At 39.6% G+C, this 15,422-nt stretch overlaps 1 protein-coding gene across 1 annotated transcript in view; it reads right to left on the reverse strand.

Moving 5' to 3' along the window:
* The window catches only part of shank3a (SH3 and multiple ankyrin repeat domains 3a), a 149,535-nt gene that overhangs the window by 69,394 nt on the left and 64,719 nt on the right, over window positions 1–15,422 (reverse strand). Inside the window, exons 5-8 of the mRNA XM_034141816.1 lie at window positions 7,384–7,492; window positions 6,513–6,664; window positions 5,646–5,813; window positions 2,057–2,173 (exon numbers count right to left, since the gene is read on the reverse strand). Of these exons, the coding sequence (XP_033997707.1) occupies window positions 2,057–2,173; window positions 5,646–5,813; window positions 6,513–6,664; window positions 7,384–7,492 (546 nt within the window). The remainder of the gene's footprint in view (window positions 1–2,056; window positions 2,174–5,645; window positions 5,814–6,512; window positions 6,665–7,383; window positions 7,493–15,422) is intronic.

Here is a 15,422-nt window from a genome sequence, read left to right on the forward strand (position 1 = left end):
GTTCATTTGCAAAAGACAGAGAGAGTGAGTGAGAGAGAGAGGAGTAAAGTGCTCATTCAATGTTTATGAACTGAGCACTACTCTCTATTTTCCAAAGGAGCAGGAAAGCATTTTTGCAGAACGTCAAGTTACATGTTACTTATGGAGCATCCAACCAAACAGGAAAGAGCAACATATGGACACACTGAACCCGACTACTCTCATCTTTTTCCCAGGAGTATTTGAAGCTCTCATGGCCCGGTGTCCTCATGTACCTCTCTTGATATAGAACACATTCATTCATATTTTAAAATATACACTATGCCTTTCTTTCCCATTATCACAGCCTCATAAGACCCTTGAATCATATTATTACTTTATGAGCTATTTTATACGACCTAAATCATCTTCTCAGCCACTCTTGGAGATTGGCAGGTGTGCTTGATTGGTTTTTCTTGAAAGAATCAAGCTGATGCTAATCTTTATGAAAATGATGGATTACCTAAAGAAAAAGCCTGTAAATGTTCTATGTTTTTCTTATTGCCAACACATCCTATAACATGACCACAATCCATTTATATTGTAAACAACTATTATTGTTGCCTAAAAACAATTAAAAACACTTAATCGTTGCACTGGGTGTCATCACCACTAATGTGGGCACTGTAGTTTATTTTGCGATGAATATCACCTTGGATATAGGATATAGATTAAAGAGGATTATTTCTTTAAAATCTGTTATGGGATTTATAGAAAAGCTGTCAAATACCCTGGCCGTATCCTTTATGACATGCTGTGCAAACAGAACATTATTATCAATACAGACCAAGGTAAGATCCTCAGTGTGTACTCATGAATGAGAGCTTGAGGTAATCACTATAATAACTCCCACACAAAATAATAACGCTGTACACACAGTCCTCCTCTGACTCTGATAGTCTCTAAGGTATCAGAGCAACAAAACACTGTTTGCAGCTTTCATCCAAATTGTAGCAGACAGAGTGCATTAATGACTGATGTGAATACATATGGCAGACATACCCCTGATCTTTGGCCGTTTTGTTGTCAAAATCCCACTTAGACCACTTCTCCTGATTATCCGCTTTCAGTCAATTATCAAAACAGCCACCAAATACAGTGTAGATAATGACCAGGTAAAGGATACATCTGCTTCAGACTGCCACTACTCAGAGGTATCCTTTAGCTTAACTACACAAGTGTGCATGTACGAGCACACACATAAAGAGGCATAGCATGGTGTAAATGCTATCCTGCAAATCAGAAGGCCATATAACCACAAATCGATACATTTCACAAGTGTCCTCAAGCTAGACAATAAAGCTCAACCCCAATACCGTTAAAGCACAGAAACTGCTCTTACAACTCTAGGAGAACAAGCTAGATCCTACATGCTCACATACCGTACATTAGGGCTGTGCAATTAATCGTATTTTAATCGCAATTACGATTTTGGCCTGCCACAATTACGAAAACAACATAATCGAATAAAACAATTATTTTGCTTTGCTAGGTTGTGACTGCACTGCAACATATTTGATCTAATTTATTTTGGTCTAATTTATTTGTATTTATCATATTTATATATGATTAGTAGCTTTTGGAAGTGTGCTCCAAAATATTTGTTGATCTTGTTTATTGGTATTTATTATTTTGATATTATTTATTTAAAGTTTTTCAGTTGAATTACACGTTCAGGGTAATCAACAGTTAAAAAGATACTGTTCAAATTATTATTTGTATTTGTTTTAAAGTTCAATAAATGGATGTTTTCAAAGTCAATGAATAATCGTATTTAATAATCGTGATATCAATTATTGACCAAAATAATCGTGATTATGATTTTTGCCATAATCGCACAGCCCTACCGTACATTCAATTAAGAATTTGCCACAAACTGCCGCTTTGCACAGCTCTGTGAATATGAATCCTCTTCTTCCTTTTGCCCCTGAATATTGGATGTAAATCATGTATCGCACAACAGTCCAATATGCATGTCTTTCCTGAAGAAAACCCCACTCTCTAAGCACACAAGCAATTACAAAAAACAGCTAGTTACCTGGTTGTAGAGAGCACACACATGGAGGGCGGTGTTTCCAGATGCATTCTGGGAGCTCATGTCAGCTCCGTAGAACAGCAGGTGCTCCAAGTGCTGAACGTGGCCATAGCGGCATGCCTGAAAGGACAAATTCATTCATTTACTCTTTTAAACATAATTAATCCTTGTTTAGTTACAAAGTGAAAAGGGAGCAATCACCCAGTGTGTCTGAGAAAATGATCTATTTCATTTGTCAAAATTAAATAGATGACAAAAAGGTGTAGTGTGTAAAAATGTGACACACTGGATTTTAACCAGGGATGTAATGGGTACGTTATGAGTCCAGAGCTCATTGTGTTTCTGTGAGCTTATCAATCCCAGTAAAGAAAACTGAAAAGTAAAAACTAAACCTATGAACAATCAAGTGTTAGGGTGCGGTACGCCTCTGGCTCTGTTAAAAACAGCAAGTTGTTTTTAAATACACATTTTTTTCCTTTAGTACATAACAGTAGAATGAGCCCAAATACAGATTTTCTACAGATAAAAGTACCGGTTCATATTACATTTAAAAGTTGTAGACCTCAGAAATGTTACTAGTTGTTTCCCTGGGGCTAATTCAGTCTCGTAAAGCAGGAGAGACCCTTGTTCACCTGAGGCAAAATCTCTGAGGTAAAATTATTCTCACAAAATGAGATTCCTTTTTTCAGCGCCTTAGTTTCCCATAACTGGAAGCAATACACTTTTCATCTTATCTTTATCTCCTCTACCTCTTTTGCCTCCTACTCTGTGGTTTTGTCCTGTGTCATTGACAAAGAAGCACACCGTCTCTCCCCAGCAATTGTTTTCCCCTCCAGTGTTCTGTCTCGCTAAGAGTGTGTGACAGTGGGGAGACAGCACACAAATGATGCTGGGCTTGTTGTTGGTTATCACACCTTCAGCAGTGTATCCTATTGTACACCATGTATTCCTCTAGAATACTAATGCTGGAAAGGTCACAGAAAAAGGAAAGACAAGGAAAAGGACGTAGACATAGGGAGAAAGTGTGTGAGGCTGAGGGACCTTTGGATTTACTCTGTAGTGTCTTGAATGTATAACATCATCTGAGTCCTATGTAAACCCCTTACTGTATCTGCACATGGGAGACAAGTATAAAAACAAACCCTCATAGTTTTCATTTCTGACTTTCATCTTTCCCTAAGGTAGCTTCTCCTTAGCATGCCAGCTTTAGGTAAAGCAAAATGGAGGAGAGACATGGTGTGTGATGGAGACAGCACTAAAGGTATCAGTGGGCTTAATGCAAGAACATTTTTGTATTTATATACTCAAAGTTCTCTGTGCCATGGTGGATTCAACAGACTGTTAACTGCACAAACTTTAATGCAAATGCTTGAGTTAGACTGATGAATAACAGCTCTTCGGTGCCCATTCATGAGATTTAACCATAAGCATAATCAACACTCCTAAAATTGCCATAAAGGCTAACTGTTACGCTGTGTGTGTTTGTGTGCAAGTTTCATTCATATACAGTACCTTTTCATACAAAAGTGAAAGGAATCATTTCACTTTGCTGAGTTGTTAGTCCTGCAGTCAGAGATCAGCAGACAAAACCACAACAAGTTGTTCCAGTGTCACTAGTCATATCCAGTAAGAGAACCACTTCCAACAACATGTATCAAAGCAGCAGTATATTGTGACAAACATAAAGATAGACTGGCTACATCAACTTAAATGTTTTGGATGTGTTTTTCCCCTGTACAGGAAAGGCACAACATTTGATCATGACATGTGAGTAAATGTTGTTTTGTTTTGTGTACAGTGCAATACAACAAATATGACATCAAATTGCCCTAAATCTTTCATATGTGGAACATAATTGTATGTGTATGACTGGTTTTTGCATCATACCACACCACACTTTTTGATCCAACATACTCGTTCAAATCGGTTCTCTACAACACCATTTCCATGGTTTAATTGAAACTTAATAGAGTGTATTTTTCTTAGCAACAAAGTTCAGTTGAGCTTATTCCAGGGAGAAAAAAAAACGTGTTTACTGTGAACTTTTCATCTTGCTCATGAATTACTCAACGACCACAATAGCAGGACCTTGAGATGATCAAGACTTAAAGGTAGAAGCTATGAGGGAGAGAATAATAGATGAAGTGGGGAGTGGGAGAACATGCAGGTAATGAAAGGTAGGTGCAAATCCCCTGACACTGTCACCTCTTTTTGAAATGTTACCTCCTGAGTCGGGTTTCTGCTAATTCTCACTTCTTATTAGTTATTTTATTTACATTAGACAACAGTATAACTAAATGAATAAAAGTGCGGTGTCATATCCTATGTTACAAATATTGATAATTCATTAATTTTGGAACATAATCAAGAAGGTTTACATACAAATATAACATAAGTGGTATGAGCTGGATTCCATACTCATCTAGTTCAACAATCCTCAGCATTTATTTATATTCAGTGTGAGCAACAGAAGAGATGAGCTTTCTGTTTGCCTTTTCTTACACAACCTTCAGACCTCCAGTGGCTTTCTGTCACTTCTTGGATATAAGCCTAAAAGCCCTGACACAAACAAAAACACCGTTGTGTTTACAGAGCAGGGCATGGCTTGATGCAGTACGAGTATAAAATGCACACAATATGGCAACTATGTCTATGGTTCACCTAGATATACCCGACTGCTTGACACTGGCACAGATACAGCTGCAACAACAGTAGCACGATGAACTGTTGGTGTCAATGAACTCTGAAAACCCAGTACAGTAAGTCATTTTTGCAAGCCACTACTTCACTTAGTTTAGAACAATATATATCTATATAATGACCTTTTAGTAGCCATTGGTGTTTGTGCTTGCATTCAGATTGTGTGAGCATGTGCACCATACATGTTTAAGTGTTTGTGGTTAAAGCAATGAATAATGCAATGTTTCAGTAGTGTTTTTGGAATAGAATATTTATTTTGGCCCCTAACCCTTATACATTTACAGGAAAACAAAAACAATATTTTTAAATATTCATATATACTTAAAAAGTCAGAAGTGAAAAGTTTTCCAAACTGGTCCATGTTCAAACCTTCAGACTGGGGAAGAATGACTTTCTACCCAAGCTGGAGCTTCCCACCAACCCATGACCCCCCTCCTCCCAAGGGATTCAACCACCACGAAATACATTCTCTAACAGAGGGAAACGTAAAAATCAATTCAATGCGACTGACCTCTTACCTTGTAACTACATCTGTATTGTGCACACAATCTATCACTTTTGTGTGTGGTGTGAGTGTGAGTGAGTGAGTGAGTGAGTGAGTGAGTGAGTGAGTGAGTGAGTGAGTGAGTGAGTGAGAGAGTGAGAGAGTGAGTGAGTGAGTGAGTGAGTGAGTGAGTGAGTGAGTGAGTGAGTGAGTGAGTGAGTGAGTGAGTGAGTGAGTGAGTGAGTGAGTGAGTGAGTGAGTGAGTGAGTGATTGAGTGAGGGTGTGTGTGTGTGTGTGTGTGTGTGTGTGTGTGTGTGTGTGTGTGTGTGTGTGTGTGTGTGTGTGTGTGTGTGTGTGTGTGTGTGTGTGGTGTGTGTGTGTGTGTGTGTGTGTGGTGTGTGTATTACCTGGTGTATCTCCTGCCAGCCGTTCTCGTCCGCACAGCCGACCTGGGCATGGTCGTGCAGCAGCAGCTCACAGCAGTAGGGGTCTCCTCCCACCATGGAGCTGTGATAGAGCGGAGTCAACCCCCTACTGTCTTTATAGTCAGGCGATGCACCCAAGTCTAGCAGTGTCTAGTGGGAATAGAAGTATATAATATTGCTTAAAGGACTATATTAGTCGCTATATTATACATATGTTATTAACACTAGGTAAATGCAGTTGCAAGAATAATTCAGCAAAGTAATAATAGTACTGATCAATATAATTACATTTCACTCTGCTAAGAGCATTCCTATACTGTGGGACATGTGTTTAATAAAATATAATATACCTTTTATTTGGAAAAAATAGTCAGAGTATGAACTTTAGAAGACTAATTATACCAATAGCACCAACAGTTTACTCATGTTGGACGGCTTAGTGTCATTGAATGTTTGCATATTGACATTGACAGACCGGAAATAACCAATTTTATTTTCAACAGCTCTGGCTCAACAGGAAATCAATTATATGACTCATAAATCCTTTCATTTAGGTTACAAGCCTCCTCAAACCCGACACATACAAGGCCATTCTCTGAATATGCCAGCCCATTGAGAGAGGGCATGCTAATCCCCACATATTTGGTAATTGCTCAAGCTCCCTCTGTGCTCGATTTCTCAAGCACCCTCTGGCAGAGATTGCCTACCTGCAAACTCTGCCTTCCCAAAGGGAAAGTTTGCAGGCGGGCAATTGGAGTAGCAGAAGAAAGAAAAAGAGAAGAGTCAGCTTTCTGCTACGATTGTGTGTGTGAGTGTGTCTGACTGCGAGGCTGTGCATGTTATACTCACTATAAGCGCTGTATGGTTCTTGCTGCGCACAGCCTTGTGTAGGGCAGTAATGCCATCTTTTGTTCTGTAGTCCAGATGCACCCCCCCACTCTTCAGCACCTTGATGAGCTCTGCACATCCCTCCAGCTGTGCTGCCAGCGTTAGAGGACATTCTGTCAAACACAAGGATGAGTGAGCAAACTAATTAAAAAATCTACATATTTCCAGTGGCTTTACTGTGCATTCATCTTACAAAGTTGACATTTAAAAAATTGAACCTGTCAATATTTGCAGACATAAATTGCCGGCTCCATTCGTAAAAACAGTGGGTATAACTTTTCAGTGACTCTGCATCTGGATGACTGCCTGGTGACTGTCACCCTCTGGTCTGCCTACTGTAAGTGACTGCTTCCTGTTGGTGTTAACCCAAGCCATTCTTATTTACCCCGCTTCCCAACAGGTCACCCAACAGGGAAATCTCCTTTATGGCTGGACAAACATTTGCATAAATGTGAGGAGATTAGCAAAGAGAGTAATCCAGCTTTACCCAATGTGCAGAAGGCTTATTTCAGAAAAACCTCAAAATGGTCATTTTAGTGAAAAACACCAAATGAACAGAGAGTGAGAGAGAGAGTGAGAGAGAGAGAGAGAGAGAGAGAGAGAGAGAGAGAGAGAGAGAGAGAGAGAGAGAGAGAGAGAGAGAGAGAGAGAGAGAGAGAGAGAGAGAGAGAGAGAGAGAGAGAGAGAGAGAGAGAGAGAAAGCATGATTTAAGAAAGACAAATGAATGAACCTGAGTAAAGACATTCAAAAATAAAGTCAAGGTTGAAAAAGCTAAGTAAAAATAACTAAAGTATAGAAGGGATAGGATCTTTCTTTGCACAGACTGCTCACCTCCTGTGTCTGGATCATGGAAGTTGGGGTCCAGGCCTTTCTCCAGGAACCTTGAGACCTTTTCAATGTTCCTCAGCTGCACATACTCCATGAACTTCTTCAGGTTTGCCTAATGGAGAGAGACAGGGGAGGGGGGAGAGGAGGAAGCAGAGGGAAGAGACAGCTGTGATTGGTTGATGTCAGACTCATGTTGATGGAGATGTTTAATAATGCAGTTCAGAGATGAAAGCTAAAGTCGCTGCTCTCTGCTTGTGTGTTTGACGGTTTTATTTCTCTTCTGTCATGCCAAGCAAATGGACCATGTGCAGTACGTGTATAAGCTATTATAGGATGGACCAAAAGAGACAAGGAAAAGAGAGGTAACGTAGAAATCTGAAAGAGCTTTCCTTTGGATGGTAATGTGTAGAAAATGAGATTGTGAGCAAACATCACAATTGTAGTTTAAGCATTATGGGTAGAATACTTTACAGTACCTTGAAGCAACATTGTTACAACACTGGGTCTAACACTGATGTTTAAAATCATGTTCATACACCAAGCAGAAACCTGTGTGCAGGTTCTACCAACCCAGATCCTAACACACACATACTGTGCTCACACACATCAACACTTAATTTCCTCTGTGACTTCTGATTAAACATATTCATCACCTCTGCTGATGGGTGTAAGCCTGTAGAGTATAGAGTGAAAAATGAAGCTATGAGCAAGGTACCAGCACTAACATTTCATAATAGATTACTATAGCCTGAAGTGTCAAGGCAACAATCTATCCTGGGCTGAGAAAAAATATTATAGCGCAGAAATTATCTAATAACTATGTACTGTACTTATAAAAGACATGGAGTAAAAAGAGGTATTATTAAAACAAATCTACTACCTTATAGTTTGACACTGAACACATACAATAACAATGAAAACATGATTAATAACCTAATAGGTATCCCAAGGATCTAACTACACAATATCTGCAGTATACCAAATAAGCAGAAAACTTTCATTACTATTGCATTCGCTGTTTTTCAGCGTCAGTCCTTACGTAACATCCACATGTTCAAAAGCCTCTGGACACATGTACAAATACATTTCACACAACTTCATTACTTCATAAACACGTACAAACATGTGCACTCACATGCAAGAATGACAACAGATTGCAGCTGCCATGTTCAATACTCACCATGTGCGGCATCATTGTAAATCCTTCGCTCTTAAAAGTCACACCCTACACTTTCCGAATTGCACATCATATCCTCCCTTTCTCTTCACACCAAGTCATCTGCAGCCCGCCTGCCTCTTGTTCACACACACCACACTGACATGCTGCGGGGAGCTGCCGACCGCTCCTCTCACCATCTCCAAGTCAAACTGAGTGAGAGAAATTCCCTTTGGCTTTTCTCTTTTTTTCAGATGTTCTGTGAGGCAGTTGTTATGGTGATGGGATACAAAGACGTGTGTGTGTGTGTGTGTGTGTGTGTGTGTGTGTGTGTGTGTGTGTGTGTGTGTGTGTGTGTGTGTGTGTGTGTGTGTGTGTTTGTGTATCCTGCACAATGCCTCCAATACTGCCTTGAAGTGGCTCGGTGATGATTTGCCAGTAATCAGCTGGATCCGATTTGTATTTTATTGCCTGTTATACAGAGCACTGATAAAAAGCCTAAGCCGATGTTTCTGCTTCTGAGAGGGGCTTAATAAACTTTTCATATTTTCTCCCACTTGATATCTTTTTTCTATTTGTAACACACACACACATTCACGCACATGTGCACCATACCCATTAGAAGAAGTATTTACAAGTCACCATGATACACAGAAAATGGTCCTGCTATTCAGAAAAAGACCAACAATGGGATGAAAGCCTGTCATCCATCAAAGCTCTCTGCAGCGCTGGTGGAATGGCTAATTGTTCCTTTGCAAAACAAGTAATTGGAAACTCAAAATAAAAATACAATCTTAAATAACTGCTTTTTTATGTTATTAACCAACCCATCTTCATTTAAATTAAGACGTAAGACAGTTTCCCTTCAATTTCATGTTGAAACATTTTAGCTTCTGGCAATATTAAAAAATCATGCAAAAATCTTTGCATGTCTTTTATGTCTCCTGCTTTAGATGCTGCTATTCTCTTTCTTCCTGACTAAGTCAAAAACTCTATCATGTTCCCAGCTTGAAGAAAATAGTGCAGAAAAGCCTGAAACTGTTAGAGATGGGTGAGGATAATTTGATATTAACCAGATGTGCACTGATTTTCTATCACTTTAAGTAGCAATCACTTATAGTGAGTAGGGTAGAGTATTTGTATTCATTATCCAAGCCTGTGCATCCACATGCTGCAGGGAATGGGAATGATTGGCGAGTGGAGTAAAATCTTCCTACACAGGTCATGAGAGAGAAGAAATTGGAAAAACATGAGAAGTACCTTAATCTGTTTGGATTTTAATCATTTATTTGCCAAGTTTCAGTCACATATGATTGTGAATAATGTCTCTTAAGGGCTATTATACTGTGCGTTAGCCATGATTTTTTGTATGTTGTATTCTGGGAAGAACACGGTCTTTTTTTACATCTTTAATGACTTTTGATGATTTATGCTTATTGTAAGATTGTATTGGTTGTGTAGCCTGAAGTAAAAAAATGAATTAGTGGCCACATCATGCACGTAGCAGTAGGTGAAATCATTGCACACATAAAACCCACTGTCAGCAAAAATTAAACGGGTTAATCACGCAATCATGTCTGATGAATCGTTGGTGGGTGGGGGGGGGAGACCAGTGGCAACATCCTTGATAGTGTATGTAAATATTCCAACATTTAAAAGTTAATGAAGATAATGAGCGTTACAATCACCAGCACCTGCATGTCCTTAAATCTAGAGAGATACATTAGTCATCCCTCAACCTCATAAGAATTGTTTTGACAGGATAGGCAAAATGTGCCATTAATTAATAACCTACTAACAAAGAAACGCCAATCAATGGCACTGATAGGAGATGGATGAGGGGCTCTGTTTGAGCTCATTGTTAGTGATTGTGTACTGGGAGGCATTATCCTAGGCTATTGTTGTTACAATTATTTTTTGGGAAAGTCGCTTAATGTGCAATACATGCTCGTTATTTTGTGAAGTACAAATCCATGTATTTGTTTCCAGCCTTAGAACTGGCAGTTTATGTTGTTGCTCGGGTGCTACGGTAGCTACAATTAGCTTGAGGGGCAAAATAAACGGACAACTTAATAGATAAATCTGATCCAGCATGTTCTTTCCAAAAAACATTAAAGGCCCCAAGCAGCTTCAGTATTTTGTTATGTTTTCTACATCAGTACGGGTCGTGCCTCACTAATATTAACATTTTTACAGCCCAGATTAAGTTTCATGTTTGGCAGTTATCTCCATAGATACAATGTGAGTTCACTGCTAAAATCCATCACGTACGCAAGCACAAACAAATGCCCCTCATCAACTATTGGGATCTACTTCACAGCAACCTGTGCTCTCCATGGAGGAAGGGTAACACTAAGAGAGAGATACAATCTGAGGAAACAAAAAATAGGAAATGACATGCAGATACATATGCACAAGAATTACCACCGAGTGCTGAGGGGCACTCAGAATGATGCTAGACGAAATATACAGTCTTTAAATAACTACGGATCACATCAATCTCTTAATTAATTCAAAGTTTTGAGCACACCACACACGTCATGTTTTCCTTCAGAAGAACATATGTGTCTTAGTCATTTTATACTTATTTTGGCCAATGAATCAGCAGTTACCATCTCTAGTAGTCACAAAATCTAGCTCATCTACAAATAATGTTTTACTGTGTCTCACCTCAACTCCTCCTTAAATATCAAAAATAGTTGTGTTCCGTGGTGTTGACAGTGTCAGCGCTGTACTTTAACAGAAATATTCCAAGGAAAACAAGAAAAGCATGGCTGAACAGCCAAAATGAATGGTTAACCATGAACAAACTAGTCAGAATATTCAGAGTCTCTGTTTCAAAATAACAACAAATACTGCATTATCTGCAACTGGTCAACACTTTATCATTTCTGTTAAAATATAATGTGTGTCCTTTTTTCTTTATCTGCCAGATTTGATCAGTCTAAGGCTAAGCTTGCTGAGGTTGTGATACATAGTGTATTTTGTATAACTCTAAGGTATACCAACATTTGCAAGCTGAACAATTTGGTGTCCCCCAATGGCAATGATTGAACACATTTATAGAATAAGCTATTTACTCATTAGTTGTACTTCTAGACCCTAAACTTTGGCAAAAGGTTTGATTGGTAGTCAAAGCAGTTTCTGTGGATACTACTGTTAAGATGAGGGGTAACCATGCTATGCTGAATCAAGTAGACAAAAGAGAGGGACGACAAACAAAGAACAGATAAGAGAACGAGAGAGAGAGGGACTTGGAAATGGAAGACAGTGTCTAATCTCAGCGCAGCAGAGAAAGAAACAGCAGCACTAATCAACTCTGGGAATCTATGGCAAGTTACCAACTTGTTAAACCAAGAAAATATCCTGCAGATTCATTTTGAAGCTCAGCACGAGGTGTCCTTATCTGCACTACATGTGATTAGAAATGACTCTTCAACAGCGCCATTGAATAGGTTCTGCATTTGGTACAAATTCAATTATTTTCAAAAGATGGCTAAAAAACGTTTGTAGCCAATTCAATCAAAACTCAGCTAAACACACAGTACATAATGAATTAGAGTACTCTTATATTTGCAATGTTATACATAAAAGACAATCCAACAAACTATAAATGTTGTCATGTCACTAGGGATGTCCCGATCCGATCACGTGATCGGGGATCGGAGCCGATCACGTGATTTTCACGTGATCGGGGATCGGGAGAAAAAAATCGGGGATCGGATTTTTTTTTTTTTTTTTTTATAAAATATTTTTATACATTTTATTTAATGTTACAAAACAAAAATGACCATATTCACGTCTTAAAGTCATCCTGAGGCCTTAGTTTTGGGTTAAAATTACACAACATCATGTATGTGTTGCTTCTTTTGGGCTTGTTTTCATAGACCTGGTTGCTTATTTCTCTCAAATCTGGCAACAGAGTGGGCGCAGTGTCTAATAGTAGCAGTAAGCTAACAAGAGGCTACGTTCAGCTGGTGACTCGGGACAGAGAAAATGTCAGGAGTTTGGAAGTATTATAAAATTGAAAGCGAAGGCAGTGTAACAGCCAGATGCAATGTTTGCAAGGCGGAGGTTCCGCGTGGTGGAAAGAACAGAGCTACGTTCAACATGACCAATCTAATACAAACACCACCAACAACAACACGACGAGTACACAGCGGCCACTCAGGTAACGGCACTGAAACAACCGACACTTTCAGAGACTTTTAAAAGGAAAGAGAAACTACCCCAGAACAGTGAAAAGGCCAAAAAAATAACAGCCAAGATAGCTGAATTCATCGCGTTGGATGACCAGCCGTTATCTGTGGTGGAGAACGTGGGGTTTAAGGGACAACTTGAATGCTTTTCTCCTTTTTTTCCTCTTAATGCATTGCATAAAGATCGGATCGGGAAAAATCGGTATCGGCAGATTGTCAAAATCAAATGATCGGAATCGGATCGGGAGCAAAAAAAGGTGATCGGGACATCCCTACATGTCACAGGTTGTCAGTAACCTGTGACATGACCATACCTACAAAATAACTTCACTGCAGTATATAACAGTAGCTGTTTACTTGGTGGGAACCTCCTGATATTGAGGGAGACCCTTGTTCAGGATTCAGCCCTCACCTTCAGACTTTCCATTTACTATGGCCCTATTTGGACTTGTGTCCCGATTCATGTGCAGCCCATTGTAAGAGATCCCCAATCAGAGGAACAAAGTGAGTGGACGAGCTACTTCAGCTAGAGTGAAAAAGATGATAAAGGTTCCTTTTTGTATTTCAGTTCTCCCAGGAGGCTCGTGTCTCTTTCTCCACAGGGGGGATTATCTGAAAGTACCTGATAAAAGCCTGGGTAGGATGCCAGAAATTACAGAGACAATTTGCCGTCTTCCCTTCCTCTTTTACTCACTATGTTCTCTGGCTATTCTCTGTTACTTTCTCTCCTCCTTTTATGATACGATTTTCCCTAGGAGGTATACCCGCTCAATGTCCTGTTCAATAGCTAAAGTGCATCCATGTGTGAGCCATACAGCTTGTCCAAATGTATGTCAGACACTTTCACTGCCCTATATTTACACTCATTACCACATGGTCTCATAGCCCCTGGTCCCTCACAGCTGGCCTACACTACACTGTGCCATGGGTGAGTAGTAATTAACATTTTCACCAACATGATGGTTATTCAGGAGGATCATATACTGGCATAATGTGATCTGGCCTGTAAAACACACACATGTTCTAAAGTGTCACAACTGCTTAGGCAATAAACACAGAGAGCCAGTGTAGTGGGTCATGGGTGTGCTCTGGGGACAGGAAGGCATCACCATGATATGAGTACAACCTAAACCTCATGCAGACGTGGAAGTAATGCTTAAGCCCACCTGCACATGGTGCATGCCACATTACAGATGCTGTACCATGAAGACAAGTGTATGGTTAGCTTTAGGGATGTCATAATACTATAATACAAGTAGCAGTCTAAAACTCTCAATACAAATGTGAGTCTCCTGTTTGCATCGTATTGATTTAACTAAATAATTGATTACAAGTGTCAAGTGAGTGTGTTCTGTGCTGTGGAGCGAGTGTTTGGTTAGGGGGAAGAGAGGGAGAGAGAGGTGGATGCACCGACAGCAAACAGCTGTTATGCAGAGAGGGAGCAGAGGAGAAAACTGTCGAGGACGCACAACAAGACTCCTGTGCTTTATATCCTTCTGGATTTAAACAGTTTGACAGGACGCTGTTGTGACATCCCTATTTACAGTAAACAACATTCCCACATTTACACCAACACCCATTGCTTATGCCATGTGGGAAAAAGCATTTACTCGCGTCTGAAATCCACAAGGAGTTCAGACCTACTGCATTGTGTAGTGAAGGGTTATCCATGCTGCCAACAAAGTACACAGTTCAAAATTGTCTGTCCGTCTTCTTGTGACTTCAACTCACTCACATGATGCTACTTTGTGCTTTCAACTCATCAGGTATGCCCTGTCAGCATTTAGCTGTCATATTCTAAAGTGAAGCCTATTCAGATGCAAGGCGACTTGTCTGCTCAGCCGGTCTGACAGTGATGCGGAAAATGGTCGTGACACTAACTGATGGCTTGATCAATCAGATCCAACAGTATTACTGATGAGCAACACACAGTTGGAACTGTTGCTGTTAATATGATTCAATTATTAACTTGTAAGTACTGTTAATAAACAAATGTGTAGAAGCTGATTTACATATACAATGTTATTGTCCAAATAACAATTAGCATGAGGTGCCATGGATTCAGGGAGTGTCCATTTATATGATCTTACCAGAAGCATTAGCCGTTTTCTTTTATGCAATAAAGCTCTTACTAGAAATTCAGGCATCAACAATCATTACCAAATTAAAAAAAGACAACTGCCTCTTCCTCTGTGTTGTCACGTCAGCAAACACCCTTATCTGGCACTCAGTGTTCCTGAATCTCTGTCGGTCTGTGCTTTGTTGACAGCCACTTATATAAAGGCTGGAGCGAGAGCCTTGACCTCCGTCTCCCAGCTGCTTTGTACAGAGGCTGTCCTGCTGCAGGGGCACTGCATTTTAAATAGACACACAGACCTAAAGTACAGAAACACCACTCCATATTAGATCCATGTCCATTCTGGCTACGTTCTCATACCCCTGCTCACACAACAGCTTTTTCTCCCCAGGTTGATCAAAAGTAAGTTTCAAGGCTTTTATTGTCATGTGTGCATAGCTACAGTGTAGTTATGACAATGACACTCTTAGGTCACAGGCTCCTCCAACAGCGCAACACAATAAAACAGATAACATAGTACAAGTAAATAAAATAACATTTAATATCATAGAAATAGAATATAATAGAAACTGTGCAGAATAGTCTATATACAGTAATTGGAATATTGATA

This window comes from Trematomus bernacchii, unplaced genomic scaffold (genome assembly GCF_902827165.1).
Source record: "Trematomus bernacchii unplaced genomic scaffold, fTreBer1.1, whole genome shotgun sequence".
Classification (NCBI taxonomy): domain Eukaryota; kingdom Metazoa; phylum Chordata; class Actinopteri; order Perciformes; family Nototheniidae; genus Trematomus; species Trematomus bernacchii.